This window comes from Garra rufa, chromosome 5 (assembly GCF_049309525.1).
Source record: "Garra rufa chromosome 5, GarRuf1.0, whole genome shotgun sequence".
NCBI lineage: Eukaryota > Metazoa > Chordata > Actinopteri > Cypriniformes > Cyprinidae > Garra > Garra rufa.
The window spans coordinates 18993952-19013307 of NC_133365.1; the positions used below are offsets into that span (position 1 = coordinate 18993952).

At 34.4% G+C, this 19356-nt stretch overlaps 2 protein-coding genes across 3 annotated transcripts in view; both read left to right on the top strand.

Moving 5' to 3' along the window:
* The window catches only part of specc1 (sperm antigen with calponin homology and coiled-coil domains 1), a 145553-nt gene extending 129851 nt beyond the window's left edge, over window positions 1-15702 (top strand). For both annotated transcript variants that reach the window (XM_073839753.1, XM_073839754.1), the window contains 3 exons: window positions 7043-7159; window positions 7708-7767; window positions 14614-15702. In XM_073839753.1, coding sequence (XP_073695854.1) covers window positions 7043-7159; window positions 7708-7767; window positions 14614-14703 — 267 coding nt within the window. In that variant the 3' untranslated portion in view covers window positions 14704-15702. The remainder of the gene's footprint in view (window positions 1-7042; window positions 7160-7707; window positions 7768-14613) is intronic.
* A 3335-nt stretch (window positions 15703-19037) lies between these two features.
* Window positions 19038-19356, top strand: part of adora2b (adenosine A2b receptor) — an 11088-nt gene continuing 10769 nt past the window's right edge. The window contains exon 1 of the mRNA XM_073840002.1: window positions 19038-19351. Within this exon, the coding sequence (XP_073696103.1) occupies window positions 19182-19351 (170 nt within the window). The 5' untranslated portion in view covers window positions 19038-19181. The remainder of the gene's footprint in view (window positions 19352-19356) is intronic.

The window sequence follows — 19356 nt, forward strand, 5'->3', positions numbered from 1 at the left end:
TTTATTCTCAGAAACACTTTGACTTTATTCTCAGAACAATTCGACTTTATTCTCAGAACATTTCGACTTTATTCTCAGAACATTTCGACTTTATTCTCAGAACGTTTCGACTTTATTCTCAGAAACACTTTGACTTTATTCTCAGAACAATTCGACTTTATTCTCAGAACATTTCGACTTTATTCTCAGAACATTTCGACTTTATTCTCAGAACGTTTCGACTTTATTCTCAGAACATTTCGACTTTATTCTCAGAACATTTCGACTTTATTCTCAGAACAATTCGACTTTATCCTCAGAACATTTCGACTTTATTCTCAGAACATTTCGACTTTATTCTCAGAAACAGTTTGACTTTATTCTCAGAACAATTCGACTTTATTCTCAGAACATTTCGACTTTATTCTCAGAACATTTCGACTTTATTCTCAGAAACAGTTTGACTTTATTCTCAGAACAATTCGACTTTATTCTCAGAAACTTTCGACTTTATTCTCAAAACAGACTTTATTCTCAGAACAATTCCACTTAATTCTCGTAATTTTGACTTTATTCTTGAAATATTTAGACTTTATTCTCAAAATATTATGACAATCTCGTAATTTTAGATTCTTTAATTTTTTTAACGTGGCACTAAAATGCCGTTGTAGATTACAATGTAGCATACTAAAATATGCTTTTAAAATAGTATGGCTAGAGCTGTCATGATATTAGAATTTTCATTACATGAAAAACAAATATCACAATAATATATCACAATAACTATGTACTAGCACAGTATCACAGGCTACATGTACATTCATCTGAATGCATTTGAAAACGGTGTTTTAATTTTAAAATGCTCTCCATCCACACAAGCATTTTCAAGCATTTTCCAAAAGTTTCTTCCATCCACACTGAAATGTCAAAATACATTAAATTTGCTAAGATTTGAAGTGCACACTTAATTAAGAGCACTTCTTTTTCACAAGGGATAGTTTGTCTAAAACTTCACCATCATGTCATTCTATACCTTTTTTATTGAACACAAAACAAGATGTGTTCTTTGTAATACAAAAATAGATGGCTGTCAGGATCCAAAAAAGATATAAAAGTACCATAAAAGTTATCCGTATGTTGCTACATAGCGTGTCTGATGCCTTACGATAACTTTGTGAGAAACAGACCATCATTATTTGCTGATAATTTTTCCCTCCACTGCCCTCGCCTGTATACTTTGAAACATGACACAGCACAAGGTTCAACAGGTCAGTGATGCCAAACATCTTTGGCTCCTGCTTGTCTCAAGGCTAATGCACTTCTCAATATTTTGAATTGAAACACAAGTGCAAATGAAACATGGGAACTATCACAGAATGGAAGATCTGCAGTGAATACCTTCTCAGAAAAATTTATTTGATATATTCAAAAGAATTTAAATACAGCACACAAATGATTTTTGGAACTTGACAGCCACTAGTCACTGTCTATTTTTGTTGCATTGAAAAGAGTAGCTTGAAAATTATGGAAATGTCTGTTTATGCTTCATGCATGTTACATTACAGTTTTTTTTTTTTGTTTTTTTTTGTGAGATTAGTATTTTCAGTTTGATGCATTTTTTCATTTTTCTTTGATCTCTATATATTTCACATAACACACACGTCATTTTAGGCTGGGCACCTCGAACACACCTGATTATAAATGTCAAGACATGTTGACTAAGTCAGCGTGTAGCACAGATGGTGGGATTCTTCACATGGTTCCGTCCTCACTGTCCCTCTGTGGGTGACGTCCTTACTGAAGAACTTCTCTTCTTCTCTTCAACTCAGCCCCAAAGGCCCAGCTGAGGACAGAGCTTCTATCGGGGTCTCCTTTCAAATCTAACATCTGATTCTAAATCAAAAGATGTTTGTGAAGTGTTGGGACTCGGGAGGGCCGAGTAGGGGTTGATGAGGGCTGAGCCCATGAGGGTCGTCACTGGCCCTTTGCCCTGTTCCCAAACTCAGACCTTTCACAGAAATACATGCACTCACACAAAGAATGACTGCGCTGGGACATACAGGAAGTGGCAGGAAGTCCGGTGAAACACAATGAGATAACAGTCTAGAGCGTGTGAGGTCCATCTCAACATTTTAATTGCTGCAACAACAGCTCTCTTCCTTCTGTGTCTTTTGTTTTCTGTCACACACTATTTCACTTAAAATATATGTGGTGCCGTCTGTCTTACACACTGAAGTGAATAGGGCAGCAACAGTCAGGATGGAATCTGCAGACTTTGCTCACATTTTGGTGGACTGAATTCAAACATGCTAAAATGTGTTAAATAAAGCTGAGAGTACTACACTTAGGGTGTGTTCACACTTGTCATGTTTGGTTCGATTAAAACAAACTGGTGCAATTGTTCTGTAAGTTGCGTCAATCGCCTAATTCTGGCCAATCAGCTTGTGAATGTATCACTATGCCTTTAGGTTCGCTGACAAAAATGCCAGTGTGAACGCTAAGCAGACCAGAACCAAATGTATCATCACACCCTTAAATTCAGGACTAGCTCAACCAAAAAATGTATTCCTCATGTCATTCTAAAGCCATATGACCATTCATCTTTGGAACACAAATGATTTATTTAGTGCTTTTCTGGGTACTCAAAGTGCTTTACATAGAAGGGGGGAATCTCCTGGCTTACCATATTTGATAATCGATCTCTATGTATGTGCATTTTTCAATGTTTATATTTAAATAATAATAATAATAATTGAATGTGTTTGCCTTATAAAGCAAAATTTTGGTAGCAATGGATGCCAGAAATATATTTAATATGGCTGGGTTTTGACACACATTTCATGATTCGATTTGATTCTGATTCACAAGCTTTGGTTCTACATTTATTTCAGATATATATTACATATAGTACATGCTAAATTTTCTCAAGGAACAAAATCTCAATAAATGCTGTAAATATTCAGTGAAAAGTAATATGGTGTTATATGGTGCATTTATTTAGCAAAAAGCTCCTTTCTAGAGTTCATTTTTCTAGCTGACTAACAAGTTTATGGCCACTGAATGAATTTTCAATTTTTCTGAGGTAAATGTGATGTTATATAACATTGTTTACTAAGGCCGTGTTCACACTTGCCGTCCTTTTTCAGACTGCCAGCGTCTGTTTTACATTCTAATCCTATGGAGTAAACCGTCTTTTCAAAAAAGCCCTAGCGCTTTTTTTAAACGCCACCGCCGGCGTCTTTTTTTTGCAGCTCAGAGCATCTTTTTAAGTTGAAAAAAGTTGAACTTTTTTGAAGAAAACACCCTACGTCAAGCGCTTTTTTGACAGCTGACCAATGACAAGCGAGTAGCTATCGTTTCCATAACAACAAAAACAACAAGAAAAAATGGAGAAGTTGCCGGTAGATAAACTAGTTTCGGAGCACAAGGAGTTGTATGATATGAGTAAACAACTCTATCATAATATACATCACAAAGAGGCTCTTTCTCGACATTTCTTCACCACACAGCACCACGCTACTGTTGCAGCTGTTGTTATAGCAACAGAAGACGCACTCGGCTGCTTTTTGTAACAGAACGCTGCCAGCTTTTTTTTTTTTTACTAAAAAAACGCCCTAGTCAACTTTTTCTTGTCAAAAAAGACGCCAAGTGTGAACACGGCCTAATTAAGCGATTATACAAGGATATGGATTTTGATAAGTTGTACTCTTTCTTTTAACATACCTTCGAAAGTGTATTCATGTTTATTTTGTGGTGACACTGCTTAAAGCGAAGGAGATGATCAGATCATCTCAGGCACTACAGCGATCTGTCACTCTACAGTAAACAGCGCCAAAACAGCATTTATTGTTTAAATACTGTAAATAAATGAAAATTTGAAATCTGAGACTTTGTGAATATGTAGTAGAAAACCCATAAAAATGTACGTTATTTAAAAATCCACGCCATTATGTTATGAACTATGAGGTGCCATTATTTTGATTACATAGAGTGGTTGCACTTTGTGAGCTACTGGCACTGAGCTATGCTATTTATACCGCAACACAACTCGGAAAATACTGATACATATAATACATATTAAACATTAAACCTATTATGTTTAAACCAAATGCTGTACCATCGATTTTCCTAAGTGCACCCAGATTTTGAGCAAAACCTCTCTCTCTCTCTCTCTCTCTCTCTCTCTCTCTCTCACACACACACACACACACACACGTTTCCTGTCATATCTCTGTCACTGTCCTATCTAGAAAAAAGAAAGAAAGAAAGAATATTTTAATAAAAGGCATAATTTACGCTATACTAAACCATACCAGTCTTAATACCCAAGGTTCCCTTTAAAAATCAATATCGTTTTGTAAAAATGAAAAAAATTTAATAAGAACAAAATAAAAAAATCATAAAGGTTTAGAATGTTATGAAGGTGAATAAATGATGATAGAAATTTCAGTTTGGGTGACCCTTTAACTAAAATACTGAATAACAAATACAATGTGATCTACTTCTGTTCAAAATTCTGCACTTAGACAGATTTCTGTCTAAAATATCAACATTTAATAGCAAACAGATATGAATAATTCCTGTCAGAGATCATTATGTCACACTCAAAACTAATAAGCTGCATATGGGTTCAGCAACTCACTGCCCAGAAACACATTTGAAACCATATATAGAAATATATCCAGTGCTTTATTCAATACTAGCTTCAAAACTGCTCCAGTGAACCTGAATCAATGATTGATTTCACTGGAATCATTGATTCCTTTTGATTAATGCAAATCAATGATAACGAAGTATATGATAGAAGATTTCACTGTGCTGGTATTGCAGGACTGATACAGTATCTGGTGAGCTCTGATCACTGGTTTGTCAGAGACTAATGCTGTCATGAAACTAAGTGCTCACAAATGTATGTGCAGTCTGACACCACTTATCAGGCACTTTTATTATAGCATCTTTTATATTTACATAAATTACTGCAAAACACAGTGACAAAGATACACTCTTGAAACTGATGTTATACAAAACTGTTCAAAAGTTTAAGGCTTTTTAAAAAACTTTTATTCAGCAAGGATGCATTAAACAAAATTGACAGTAAAGGCTTGCATTGTTACAAAAAGAGTTACATTTTAAGTAAATGATTCCAACATTGCCACTACAGTCAAGCCTGAAATTATTCATACCCCTGGCAAATTCTGACTTAAAGTTACTTTTATTTAACCAGCAAGTTTTTTTTTTTTGACCGGAAATGACACAGGCTTCTCCCAAAAGATAATAAGACGATGTACAAGAGGCATCATTGTGGAAAAAATATATATTTCTCCGCTTTTATTTACATTTGAACAAAAAGTGGCATGTCCAAAATTTTTCATACCCTTTGCAAACTGTCACAGTCTATGGGAAAATCCAAAGTTCTATACCATTCCAAATAGTCCAAAAGCATCCTAATTACCCTGATTCATTGGGAACAGCTGTTTTAATCAACTCAACAGGTGAAAAACAGAAGCTCTCTGCTGTTGGTTTGTGGACAGTCATGGCTAAGACAAAGGAGCTCACTGAGGACCTGCGGCTGCGCATTGTGGCTGCTCACAAGTCAGGAAAGGGCTATAAGACCATATCTAAATGTTTTGAATATCCAGTGGCTACAGTGCACAGTATTAATAAAAAATACAAGACGTTCCGCACTGTGAAAAATCTCAGAGGACGTGAGAGAGGATAGTAAGAGAGGTAAAAAAGACTCCAAGGATCACCAAACAAGGCCATCCTGATGAATCTGGGCTCTGCTGGTGGCAACATCTCAAGGCAGACAGTCCAACAGACACTGCACACTGCTGGGTTCCACGGATGCAGACCAAGGAGGACACCACTTCTCCAGATAAGGCACACAAAAGCCCGCTTGGCCTTTGCAAATGCTCATCTGGACAAAGAAGAAGACTTCTGGTCTTCTGTTGTATGGTCAGATGAAACAAAAATTGAATTGTTTGGCCACAATGATGTAGCCTTCATTTGGTGTAAAAAAGGATAACTTAATGTTTTGGGGGTGTTTTACAGCCGGTGGACCAGGGAGCCTAATCACAGTAAACGGCATTCTCAACCACAAAATCAGGCAGTCTGCAGAGAAACTTGGTCTTGGGCAACAGTGGACATTTCAGCATGACAACGACCCAAAACACACAGCAAAAGTGGTGAAGAAATGGTTAGCAGACAAAAACATTAACGTTTTGCAGTGGCCCAGCCAGAGTCATGACTTAAATCCAATTGGGAATCTGTGGAGGGAGCTAAAGATCAGGGTGATGGCAAGAAGACCCTCCAACCTGAAGTTGGAGCTCATCGCTAAAGATGAATGGGCAAAAATACCAATGCTGTAATAGCCAATAAAGGCTTTTCTATTGATTATTGAGAAGGGTATGAATAATTTTGGACATGCCACTTTTTGTTCAAATGTAAATATAAAATGAGTAATAATTTTTCCTACAATGATGCCTCTTGTACATCATCTTATTATCTTTTGGGAGATGTCTGTGTCATTTCTAATGATAAAAAAAAACTTGCTGGTTGAATAAAAGTAACTTTAAGTGGGTATGAATAATTTCGGGCTTGACTGTAAATCTTCACATTAGAATGATTTCTGAAGGATCATGTGACACTGAGGACTAGACTAATGATGCTGAAAATTCTGATGATGAAATCAACTTTAACATATATTAAAAAAGAAGACTATTATTTAAATTTTTAATACTATTCTCTTTTTAATGTACCTTTGATCTAAAAAATAAAAAGCCAACAATTCATTCCAGTGGCCACTATGTGCATATGAGTATTCAGTCAGTTATTACCAGTGAATTCTTGCGTGTAGCATTAATTAAAGCATGATTAGTCAGTATCCCATTACAGGTTTGATATCCTCTGAAAACAACCGGCAGCTGGTTGATTGTGCATCTCTAGCATGCCTCTTTTACAAAAAGAACGATATAATAATGCATACAGATGGCCTCAAAGCAAACAGACATTAGACCTATTTTAATTTCATGGTGTTTTTAAGCTTTTCTCCTTCTCCTTACAGAATATAGATGTGACAAACTTCAGCAGCAGCTGGAGTGATGGCCTGGCGTTCTGTGCTCTTTTACACACCTATCTGCCTGCACACATCCCTTACCAGGAGCTCATCAGCCAAGACAAGGTACTCGCAAACACACACATATATTTGTTACATCGGTTAGTGAAGTGTCTTAGTTGACCATCGCACTTTATCTTTAGTGCCTGACACATTTTGCAATAAAGCATAGCGTGTTAACAGTCCAGGCTTCCCCTCTGCTGACCTGCCAAATGTAATGAATCACGTGCTTTCATGGATTAGTGTTGACAGAATACATAAACAGACGGCACACGGAGAGGTGTAGAAACAACATACATAACAAATAAACGGCTGTTCTGCCCTCCCTGTGTGTTTATTCAATCATACGCACAACCATGAACATGCAAAGAGCCACGGTCTTTGGAGCTGTGTGACAAATTACAGCCATAAGTATAATAGTGATTACAGGAAGAGATGGTACATTATGCTTTTGAATTATTCACGAAGCCTCTTTGGGTGTGTTGTGAACGTCAAGGCTCATGTGTGAAAGCTTCATCACTCTCTAGAGCATCGCTGGAGAATTCAGCTGGGTTTAGACACCTGTTTTTCACTACTGTAAATAATATTCAGAGAGTGCTGTTTTCTCTCTATAGGGGCGAAATCTCACACTGGCTTTCCAAGCAGCCGAAAGCATTGGTATCAAGCCCTCTCTGGTGAGTCTATGTATACAGACAGACACACACACAGAGTTCATTTATTTATTAAAGAAATAAGAACGTGTCAATATTTATTATTATAAAGTGGGTAATATTCATCCATATGATCTAGGGTTATTATAGTTAACTAAAAAATAAAAACAATAAAAACCATTTTGTTACTTAAAATGAAATAATCATTACCTGAAGAAAATTTTAATTAAACTAGATTTATTTCAGTTAGCTGCCGAAGCAACATTTCTCATTTCATTTAGTTTACCTTAAACTTATCTTAAAACTATATAGACATATTTTAAAAATTGATAAACAATTACTAAAACTTTAAGTGAAATTAAAATGAAAATAGAGGATATGAAAATAAAAACTATTCCAGTAAAAATATAAATAAATAATGAATTGTTTTGCTTTATTTGTGATGTATTTGTTTACTGTTTGAAATTAATAATTGAACAATATGGGGTGACAGATTTCTTTGTAGCAATTGTCCAATTAATAGAGAGGTTGTAGTTGAATATTAATTAAATATTGATATTAATAAAAATATTTTAAAAATTAATATTAAAGAAACACTATCGTTATTTATTGTTATAAAGTAAGTAATATTCATGCTTATGATCCAGGGTTATTATAATAGTTCTAAAAATTAAAACAACAACAAAATTATTAAAACTTTAACTGAAATTGAAATAAAAATGGAAGAAATAAAAAATAAAAACCATTCCAGTAAAATATGAATATATAATACATTGTTTTGGTTTTATTTGTGGTTAAACGTCATTTGTTTACCATTTGAATAACTGAACAATATAGAGGGAGAGCTTTATTTGCAGCAATTGGTTGAATATGAATACATTTTTGATGTTAATCAAAATATTAATAAAAGCAAATGTATAAATGAAACAATTTAGCATTATTTTTTATAAAGCAAAAAATATTCATACATATGATCAATGATTATTATTTATTATTTTTTAATAAATAAATAATACATAACGAACGTGTCTAAAAATAACTAAATATTGTTACAATCAAACAAGCATGATTACACCAAATAATTACAGCAAACAGGACAACCTCAGCAGACTTTGGCCTTCCCTGTGGGTGATTTGCACATCTTTAATCACTGCTTTGTGTGCCTGACACAGCCCAGCACATTTAAATACAGGTCATTTGCATCTGCACTGTATTTGTGAGCCAAAGATGGACTGTTGAACAGGCTATAAATTCAGCAGTCGAGGCGTGTGGGATGTCTAGAGCTATATTCACACACAATCCAAATCAACTGCCTCTGGCTCTTGTCTTTGTGAGCTCAGGCTGTGTGAATTTTCCATTCTTGAGAAAAACAAACAATCTAGAACACCCAGTTAAATCAAAGGAACTTCAGAATGCTGTTTGTTTTAGCTAGTAAGTCTCCACAAGTAAAATAAAAGCACACTCACCAGGCAGCTGTGATCAGCTTTTCTGAATCATACGTAAATAAAACAAAATCTAAAAGAAAATCATGGATCTCATGAAAAATCTTGCTTGTAGAATTTTAGTTAACTCTAAGTCTTGCTGGACTGACCATTGACACTGCATCAGTTTTTCAGTAGATTAGATTTGCATTGCACTTTACAGTCACAGAGTTAAGCCTGTGTGTGGTAGGTTTTTTAACTACAATCTGATTCTGATTTTCCTCCAACTTTCCATCACTGCAGTAGCTGAGAGATGGATCACGCAAGCTCTACCGTCTTCTCTCATATTGGGTATCACTCCCCAAAATTGCTTTTTATTTGCAGTTACATTTTTCTAAACTTCTCAAAGGATTAGTATGTCTTTCTTCCTTCAGTCACAAAGAAATGAAGTTTTTTGAGGAAAACATTCCAGGATTTTTCTCCATATAGTGGACTTCAACAGGTTAAAGGTCCAAACTGCAGTTTCAATACAGCTTCAAAGACCTCTACATGATACCAGCCAAGGAATAAGGGACTTATCTAGCAAAGTTCGTTTTCTAAAAAAAAAAAAAAAAAATGTATATACTTCTTAACCACAAATGCTTGTCTTGCACTAGCTCTGCAATGCTCATCCACAATTTCACAGATTACGTAATCACATTGGAAAGGTCATATCTGTATACTTCGGTTTAAAAGGGTTAACTCTTAAAAATAAAGGTGCTTCACGATGCCATAGAAGAAACTTTTTTCTCTAAATGGTTCCATAAAGAAACTTTACCATCTGAAGTACCTTTCTGTTTCACAAAAGGTTCGTTGTGGCAAAAGAAGGTTCTTCAGATTATAAAAAGGTAAGAAAGAGATGGTTCTTTAAAAAAACCTTTGACTGAGTTCTTTGTGGTACCAAAAATGGTCCTTCTATGGCATCGCTTAAAGAATTTCTCATTTTCTTGACTCATTTTCTCCTCCAACAAAATCGTACAAAGCATGTAAATTAGATTTTTTTTTTTTTTAGAAAATGACCAATCATTTCGCTAGATAAGGCACTTATTCCTTGGCTGGGATCGTGTAGAGCCCTTTAAAGCTGCATTGAAACAATTTGGACCTTCAACCCGTTGATCCCCGTCAAAGTCCAATATATAGAAAAAAAACTACTTTCTTTTTAACTGAAGAAAGAAAGACATGAACATCTAGGACACTAGACAGCCCATTTATAGCCACCTGAGTCACCAGCTGATGTAACGGTATCTTACAATGTGCTTGCATTTTTTGAAAACAATACAATAATCTGACATTAGTCATGTGAAAAAAGGAAGTACATCGTCTTTGAATTCTATGGTTTTACGTATCATCATGCAACAGCATAATGTTCCCAAGCACACCAGCAGATCTACAACAGAATGGCTGAAAAAGAAAAAAATCAAGGTGGCAATGGCCCAGTCTTGCAAAAGTCCAGACTTCAACCTGAAATGCTGTGGTAGGACCTTAAAGGGAGTGTTCACCCAAAAATAAAAGCTTCTGGATTTCATCAAAAATATCTTAATTTGTGTTCTAAAGATGAACGAAGGTCTTACGGGTTTAGAACAACATGAGGGTGAGTAATTAATGACAATTTTCATGTTTGGGTGAACTATCCCTTTAAGAAAGCTGAATAAATACCTGCAAATTTCAATAAAATAAAGCAACTTTGTCAAGAAGAGTGGGCCATAATTCCTCCACAGTGATGTGAGAGATTAGTAAAGTCATACAGAAAATTATTACTTCAAGTTATTGTTATTGCAAATTATTGAATCATGATCATTTTTGTTAAATAAATAATGACATGCTGTAATATGTCAAGTTGTTCTTCATCTGAGGTTATATTTACCTCATTTCAAGACCTGCTAAGGACCAGATGATTCCTTTATTACATCTTGATATGAAAAGTGTGCACTTCTGTTTCCTTCATTTGAGCTTCAAACTTAATTTGTTTACTATTTGAATAATTCAGTAATTTGGAGTGACAGCTTTTTTTGCAGGTAATAAGGAGATTGTGGCTGCTGTTTAAACATATTACATCTCAATGTGTCTCAGAACACGTTTTGTTAGCCACTGACTGTTTAATGACTGACCTGAGGGTGTTTTTATGACTTCATTACAGAAAACAATATTTTGAGTTGACACATCACTCAGCAGGTTATGTTTTTCCCTTTCAGCATGACTTAACCACAGACACAACAAACATATGCAAAGAGGAAAACAGCATACAGATCTCTATCCGCATGTCTGTGCATGGGTTTAAATTAGACCAACTCTAAAAAAAAGTAGATGAATATTTAATACATTTGAAAATTATTTTTATAAAAATTGGTAACATTTTACAGTAAGGTATATTAGTTAACATTAGTTAACATGAACTTAGAATGAACAGTACTTGTACAGCATTTATTAATCTCAGTTAATTTTAATTTCAGCATTTACTAATGCATTATTAAAATCACAAGTTGTTAAAACACTCTGAGCTAATAACAAGCAACTGTTATTTTTATTAACTAACATGAATAAATAGTGTTGTAAATTTATTGTTCATTGTTCATTCATGTTAGTTAATACATTAATGTTAAAAATGACTACTAATTGTGAAGTGTTTGCATGGATAATTAAGTAAATGTAGATTGCTTCAGTCCAATAAGTTTATATTGAAATATAATGAGCAATATAAAAAATATTCTTATGTTTACTTTATAAACATCAGTAAAGATTTCACAGCAAAAAAACCCGATGAATGTTTTTAGAATTATACTAAAAGGCCTGTTGCTAAAAATCTATGAACTAGTTTATATCAGACGTAAGAAACCATGTAATACATTGTATACTGTACAACAGATTTCTCGGCAAAGTTAACACTGATGATTTAGAGAGCTTAGAATGTACTTATCAAATATCCCACAGTAGGCTTTATATGGTTAGGATCAAGTGTGGTGTGTTTGGAAAAACAAAAGAATGTGTCCAAATGCCTTACTGCCCTCTGTGGGCTTTTTAAAATGACCTGTAAATGTTTAATGATTCTCTACACATCCATAGATACTATGACTGGAAAATGCCACAGTCAGGAGTTCACTTCACCCAACATACTGTAGACACAAGGAGGAAACTGTGACATGAATATAAAGACAGTTTGTCAACATTACCAAGCGGTTGTTTTCATAGAGATGGTACACATACAAGGTTCCTTTGGGTGTACTGTTCCTTAAATTCTGTTGTACTTGATGATTGCCACGCCTATGATATACTGTAACACAGCCTCTCTACATATACATTATGTGGACGTCTCTGGTGGATTGGCTGAGAATTTGAGAAGTCCAGCCGAGAACTGTGTTATTAATTTCCTTACCAAAGTATGTATGTGTGTGTGTGTGTGTGTGTGTGTGTGTGTGTGTGTGTGTGTGTGTGTGTGTGTGTGGATGTGATGCAGTTGGGTCCTACACATGTGATAATTGTGACCTCTTACTGGTTATGATGTTAAAGTGAAGGTCTTTGCCCTGTTGTCTTCAAGTGCCCCTATGCCATTATTAAATGTTTTGTGAGTCTCCTACAATAGGTTTACATACATGCAAGGTCAAAAAATGCTTTCGTTTTCTCAAAAATTTAATATCACCTCATTTTTCAGTGATTCTCAAACAATTCGTTTGAAGCAGTTCAAAGATTCAGTCTCTCTAAACCACTCCTTTCCCTAACCAACTCTGTTCTGATTGGTCAGAAGGCCCAGTCTGTTGTGATTGGTCTACCACGTATAGTGCATGTCGGAAACGATACGATACGTCCACATCTGTTTATCATACTTACAGGCTGTGATTCAGTGGAGTCAGCTGGTCCAAATAAACTAGGTACTGAGCCATCTTTGAAGAGCAAGTGTTTTGTGAATCCTCCCCAAGGTTATAGAAGCAGTCATCAATAAAATGAAATGTTTGTGGGTGGGTCAAGTTGTTTGCAGCCAGCCAACATTGAAAAAAGGCGGCATTATCCAAATGTGTGTCACAGAAGTGGGATTTAAATGACTACAGATTTGTTTAGGCTCTTTAGAGTTGACTCTTTATTTTGGGAAACCATAACTTACTTTATCATGCACTTTTGGCTTTACAGCTTTGCAGATTGTTTACATTCATAGAGCTACATTACACACTGCATGAAAGGCAATATTGGAAATGGCATAATAGGGGCACTTTAAAAATCTCAGTCATCCACAGATCTCCTCATAACAACACTAACGAATGGCTGGAAAATCCCACATTCATCTGATTTGCTCTTTCTTAGAGGAGAATTGAATAGCTAATGAATATCACAACCTCTGGTGGTTCTTAAATGAAACTTGTCTAGCCTCGTCTTTTTGAGGTTTTTAATTAAATAATGCATCATGTATAATGTGCAAAGTGTGATCTTTTTCCTTTAGTGCAATCAACTGCATATACAGTATCAACTGTACATTATTCATGAGGAAGTTTCAACAAATATAGGGACTTTTGGACTTTTTTAGAAAATAAAACTTACTATTCACTAGTTTAATGTGTTAAACAATGTACAATAGTGTGTATATTCATACTGTTGTTTTTGTCATTTTGAACATTTATACCAGTGTCATATCATTTAGTTCTGAAAATGACATTTCAAACATTTTTGGAATAATATATGCTGAGTCCTGGTAAATTCAGACTGAGGCTAATTTCATTATTTTATATTTAAGTGTATATTATTCATACACTTTTCACTGTTTTTGTACATTTATAATCTTACAGCTTAATTTGGAATTTAAAACAAATTAAATTTTCTTTTGATTTTCTTCATGCTTCATATTTCATCTCAAGCATGCTCTTAACGATGACACTTTATTAAGGGAAAATTTCATCCAAAAATGAAAAATTGCTGAAAATGTACTCACCCTCAGTCCATCCAAAATGTAAATGAGGGCATTTCTTCATTGGAAAAGATTGATTCGGATAAGACAGATTTTCACCATGAAGACAATATTATGGATAGAGGGCTCATATTTTAGCCATAAGCAAAGATTTAAAGCTAAAAACATCTTTATGCTGGATTTGTTTAGTGTAAACATACAAGTTGTTTTGACTCTCATTCTGACGACACCCATTCACTGCATTCATTGGATCCATTAGTGAACAATTGTTGCTGAATTTATCCAAATTTGTTCCAAAAAAAGAGATAAACTAATCTTGGATGAATAGTAATGACACCACAACTGTCCGAAAAACTGTTTTAAATAATTTTGTACACAAAACATATTGAAACGGTCTGTGTTTATTTCACTCTTTTTTTTATAGTTTAAGAATGCAAGTGTGAAACAAGGGTAAAATAATAAAATTCAACAAAATAGAAGTATTTCCTGCATCTAAACTTTTGCTATTTGCTCTCTCTGTAGGACATTGATGAATTGATGCACACAGATCGACCGGATTGGCAAAGAGTCATGCAATATGTATCTCAGATCTATAAGTACTTTGAGACTTAATTTTTTGACTGGAAGAGGAGGATGAAGATGAAGGCACAGAAGCACTTTTATTTGCCTGGTCCAGTTCTCCCTTCACAGTGTTTCGAAATACACAAACACATCGTATTCAGTTCAACAGTCTAACACACAATTCTTCTAGCCTCAGACAACTTCTCTTTTCCTTACAATTGGTGTGTCATATAGACCTAAGTCCGTTTTTGAAGTTTGAAGTTGCTTGCAGAGTGTAGGTTTGCAATCTTGCACTGAAACTGGTCTAGTTTTTTAGTATGCTAGATTTTTGTAAGAGTTCAAGTGCAGCTGCTAATCTTTATAGAGAGTATTATTACCCAAATCTATATATTGGCATACTTATATATTGATATACTAATAAAGTATTTTTAAAGTTTTAGTTTTCCCACAAATAATTTTAAAGACTTGCAATACGTCTTGGTAAGACATCAAACCTTAAGTGAAGTACGAAAATAGGTTTCATATGTTTTGTTGAAAAGTTCTAGTTTGTCATTGAGAGCGACAACAACCATCAAAACCATTTATGTTCTAACTATTTAACAGAATTTTGTGTATTTACATATTCCTTATTAACATACATTAAGATTATTTCGATATTACTCTAGTTAATTATTTCCTGAAAAAATGTTGATGCTGATTGAATACTATAAGACTGTTTCAAACAACCGTTACTGAACCGTTGATTAATGCTTTTTTTGTGCCTGTTTAAATTACATAGGATGTGTTTAAATAAAAGGATTTAAACTATGTTTAAAAGTATACTCTCACCGGAATGTTTTTGGGCTGGTCAGCAGTGTAATTTGTGCCAAATTCTGTTGATTCAAACGCATGGACAATTGATAATAAATTCTGAAAAAACAGACAGCATCTATGTTTTTAAATGTTTTCTTATTGGAAATGCTATTTATTGACTTCTGATTGACATTTAGATTGCAAAAGACTGAGTGTGTTTTTTTTTTCTATTTGAAACTTCAGTTTTGCTTCAGGATAGAAGACTGTTAACTGATGAAAATGATAATAAAGTTTTTTGTCATCATATACATTGTTTTCTTGTTTGAATTAAAGGTCAGAGAATCTCAGTGCAAACATCCCACAATATATTAATTCACACAATGCTAATATTATTTTTTTTATTCTCTCTCCTTGCATGTGATTTACACAGAAGCCAAATTGTGCACTTTAACCATTTAGGAGTCATACTGGCAGCGGTTTTTATAGGTTTGCTACAAAGCCTTCAAATGACGTGCTGAAATGTGTGTGTGGCTACAGACAGACTTTGAGATTCACAGAGTCCACATTGTAAATCTTTGGCAATTACACAATATTGTCCCTCACCCGCTACTCTCACATACCAAGATCTTCTCAGAAATACTACACACTCAATTTTCAGTAAAATCAGACTCCTTTGTAGGAAACATCCATAGGCTAAGCACAGAGATAGATAAGTTAAATCAATGTCAAATGCCGATATGGATAAAAATAGAATCTTAAAGGGCAGATAAACAGATTTTATTGGGACTAGTAAACATGGCAAATGTTTTCCAGTTTTTCCAGTAGGAGTTTGCACCAAACCAAGTGAACATCTGCTATTAATTTGGCCAAACTGCACTGTAGCAGTTCTATTCACACTTTTTTCCCAGGTAATTCATTATTTCATTATACTACATCATTAAACTTTTATTATATTCATCATAAAACAAACAAAAAAGGATAGAAAGATTTGCCATCCAGATCCAAAGTGCGAGAACTATGGTGTCACTGTAAACGGTGAATTCTGATTGCTCTCATCTAAATTTGCATAATTATAATTGTTGTTTCTTTGTTAAACTGATAAAAAAGAATGACCACAGAAGCTGCCTATGAGCCATTCTACATAACTGCATTCAAAAAGCATTTAAGTATTTAAATCTTATGTTTACTAAGATCCTTTTATTATCTATTCAAACTCACAGTAAGCTTAACATATGTGACCCTGGACCACAAAACCAGTCTTAAGTCGCTGGGGTTTATTTGTAGCAATAGCCAAAAATACATAGTATGAGTCAAAATTATTGATTTCTCTTTTTATGCCAAAAATCATTAGGAAATTAAGTAAAGATTATGTTCCATGAAGATATTTTGTAAAATTCCTACTATAAATATATAAAAATGTAATTTTTGATTAGTAATATGCATTGTTAAGAACTTAATTTGAAGAACTTTAAAGGTGATTTTCTCAGCATTTTGATTTTTTTGCACCCTCAGATTCCAGATTTTCAAATAGATGTATCTCGGCCAAATATTGTCCTATCCTAACAAACCATACATCAATAGAAAGCTTATTTATTGAGCTTTCATATGATGTATACATCTCAGTTTTGTAAAATTTAACCTTATGACTGGTTTTGTGGTCCAGGGTCACATATTTGAAATCATCATTTAGTGGGTACTTTCAATTGGGAGGTGGCTGTCCCGAACCCTAACCCCTGAATTTTTGCATTGTTTTTTGACCAAACACCATTCTTCTATAATTCAATACACTTTTTAGGAGTTATTCCATAACATTTGTATGTGTGCATTTGTTCAGAACCGTACTAGCTGAACATGTGCTGTTTAACATCTTTGTGGGCTAAGTATCTAAAATTGTCACTACCGAAACAGTCACGACCAAAACTTTTGGTTAAGTTTTGTTAGTGACATCTTTGTTTTTTTTTAGTTTTATCCCATAAATTTGTCACTACCGTAACAGTCACGACCGAAACATGTCATCACTGTTTCATTAGTTACAAAAGGGAAGATTTATTTATCCCTCTTTATTTGGGGGATATTAACACAATTTTAGCACAGTCATGCAAATTACAGTAGTAGTATTTTAGTATGTTTTAGTGTTTTAGTATGTGAGTTAAAGTTCTGTAATGTGATGTGGTCACTACCAAAGCATTACCATTACTGAAAATGAAAGTATAAAAGTATAGCTACTGAATTATCAACTAAGATGTTATGATAGTGATTGGTTCAAAGTATGCTCAAACTAATGAATCCTTTACTTTGAAATCAGTATGATCAACGCCTTTTACAAAGAAAAAATGGATTCAAAATACAACTAATGTCATAAATCACACTTGAAATATTGTTAAAATTGTTATTGATTTACTTCTAAATTTTTCTTTATAAAATAAAAAATATATGAAGTGTTCATTGGCAAAACCAACTTCTTTTTAATTTTCAAAAATCATGTTTTTATGTTATCCTGCGTTTATGTGTGGTTTATTGTGTTAGTTAGCTGTATTTTATTTTATTGTTATTTTTACTTAATCAAAATAACCCAACTGCAGTTTGATTGAGATTAATTGGAATGCACAATGAAAAAACATGATTTTTGAAAACTGTTCAAAACTGACTTATCTGTTTTTGCAAATAAACTCTTCATATTTACAAGGAAGCTGTAAGCAAAATCTTCTTATTAAATTATATATTACTGTTTCGGTGGTGACAAATTTAAGGAGAGGACAAATATTCCAAAACTTTCTAATATGAGAATTAACTGCACAATTACTAGAAATGTCTTGGATATTATACAATTTTGTATACATACAACATTTGTGGAAAAAAAACCCCAAGATGTTATTTTCCAAGTCTGACTTTGAACCAGTTCTGTAGAATGGCCCATATATCATGTCTCTCTCTCATTTGACATTTAGCCTATGTGTACCTTTAACTTTTCTATGACATTACTTTAATACTTTAACGCTATACTTTATCAGCTTTCCAAGCATTATAATTTCTTTAAGGAAAATCAAATCTAGTTTGACTTTGCTCTTTATCATTTATTCTTCTTTATAACTTCTCAACGGAAAACCCGAAATGTGTGTTGTATTTGAAACTGCTTATTTAAAAATCATTTGAGCTAGTGTGTGCGTGTGCGTGTGTGGAAGATCATCGCTTGCGCGCGTCTGGGCGTGTCCACGATCTGTGATGTGCAAGCTTTTTTTCTGGCTGTTTTCTGCGAGCTGCTTGAAAAGCCATGTGTTGCGTTCGCGGTGCGTCAGATTACTTCCTTGCAGCTCCTGCAGCATGTACCACAAGACACGAACGCAATCTAGTTCAAAGAGGAACGTCAAACAATAAAAAACAACTCTGAAATGAGGGTAAGTAACTCCACCACATTCAATCAGAATATTGTGACTTTTTGTAATAAATTTAGTCGTCCGTGGGAACTTCTAACGTTAGGTATCTGTGAAAAAGAAAACAATGTGTCTTTTCTGCTTCTAATGTTTTCTAAATAATTCTCCTCAGAGAATGACTACAAATAACATTGTTTTTTTTTTTTAAATCAACAGTGGCCGTGTTAGCAAATCACAAACTTTGGAGATCCGTGGATTATTCCAAATCGGTTCTTTTACCACTGGACAAGCAGCACCGAGTGACAGACAGACTCATGACATCCTAACTACTGTCCGAAGGTGTTTCTCTCAGTGAAGTGTGCAGTAATGGATTGGCTGTATATCGCTATTGAGCTGGTGATCGCCGTACTGTCAATTGCCGGTAATGTGCTGGTGTGCTGGGCTGTGGCCATCAACTCCACTCTCAAGAACGCCACCAATTACTTTCTGGTGTCACTAGCCGTGGCAGATATTCTAGTTGGCTGTCTTGCCATCCCGTTTG